Source organism: Poecilia reticulata, linkage group LG17 (assembly GCF_000633615.1).
Source record: "Poecilia reticulata strain Guanapo linkage group LG17, Guppy_female_1.0+MT, whole genome shotgun sequence".
NCBI classification, from domain to species: domain Eukaryota; kingdom Metazoa; phylum Chordata; class Actinopteri; order Cyprinodontiformes; family Poeciliidae; genus Poecilia; species Poecilia reticulata.
In genome coordinates, this window is record NC_024347.1 from 29,114,441 (window position 1) to 29,114,963 (window position 523).

Genomic DNA, 523 nt, shown 5'->3' on the forward strand with positions numbered 1-523 from the left:
CTTCAATGAAACAGATCTCTGCATTTAAACACAGTAGCTCATCTCTCTCACTGCAGGTTTCCTTTTTATCTCACCTTCAGATCTGGACCTTGAAACTGGGTGGAACTGTAACCCTACTGAAGGTGAAAGCTGATTGGCTGCAACCTCTCTGCACTGACAGACCTTAGGCCTGTTTCTATTCTCAGGACGTGAAACTGCACAGTCAGTGTAACTGAGAGGAGAAATGGCACAGCAAGCAGTTCAGCTGGACAGAGAAACTTTCTCCTGTTCGATCTGTCTGGATCTACTGAAGGATCCGGTGGCGATTCCCTGTGGACACAGCTACTGTATGAACTGCATTAAAGATCACTGGGATGAAGAGGATCAGAAAGGAATCCACAGCTGCCCTGAGTGCAGGGAGACATTCACACCAAGGCCTGTGCTAAAGAAAAACACAATTCTAGCAGGATTAGTGGAGCAGCTGAAGAAGACTGGACTCCAAGCTGCTCCTGCTGATCACTGCTATGCTGGACCTGAAGATGTG

General features: G+C 47.6%; 1 protein-coding gene across 1 annotated transcript in view; it reads left to right on the forward strand.

Moving 5' to 3' along the window:
• Positions 1 to 223: 223 nt before the first annotated feature.
• Positions 224 to 523, forward strand: part of LOC103480017 (E3 ubiquitin/ISG15 ligase TRIM25-like) — a 16,137-nt gene continuing 15,837 nt past the window's right edge. The window contains exon 1 of the mRNA XM_017309951.1: positions 224 to 523. This exon is cut by the window's right edge and continues 1,340 nt beyond it. Within this exon, the coding sequence (XP_017165440.1) occupies positions 224 to 523 (300 nt within the window).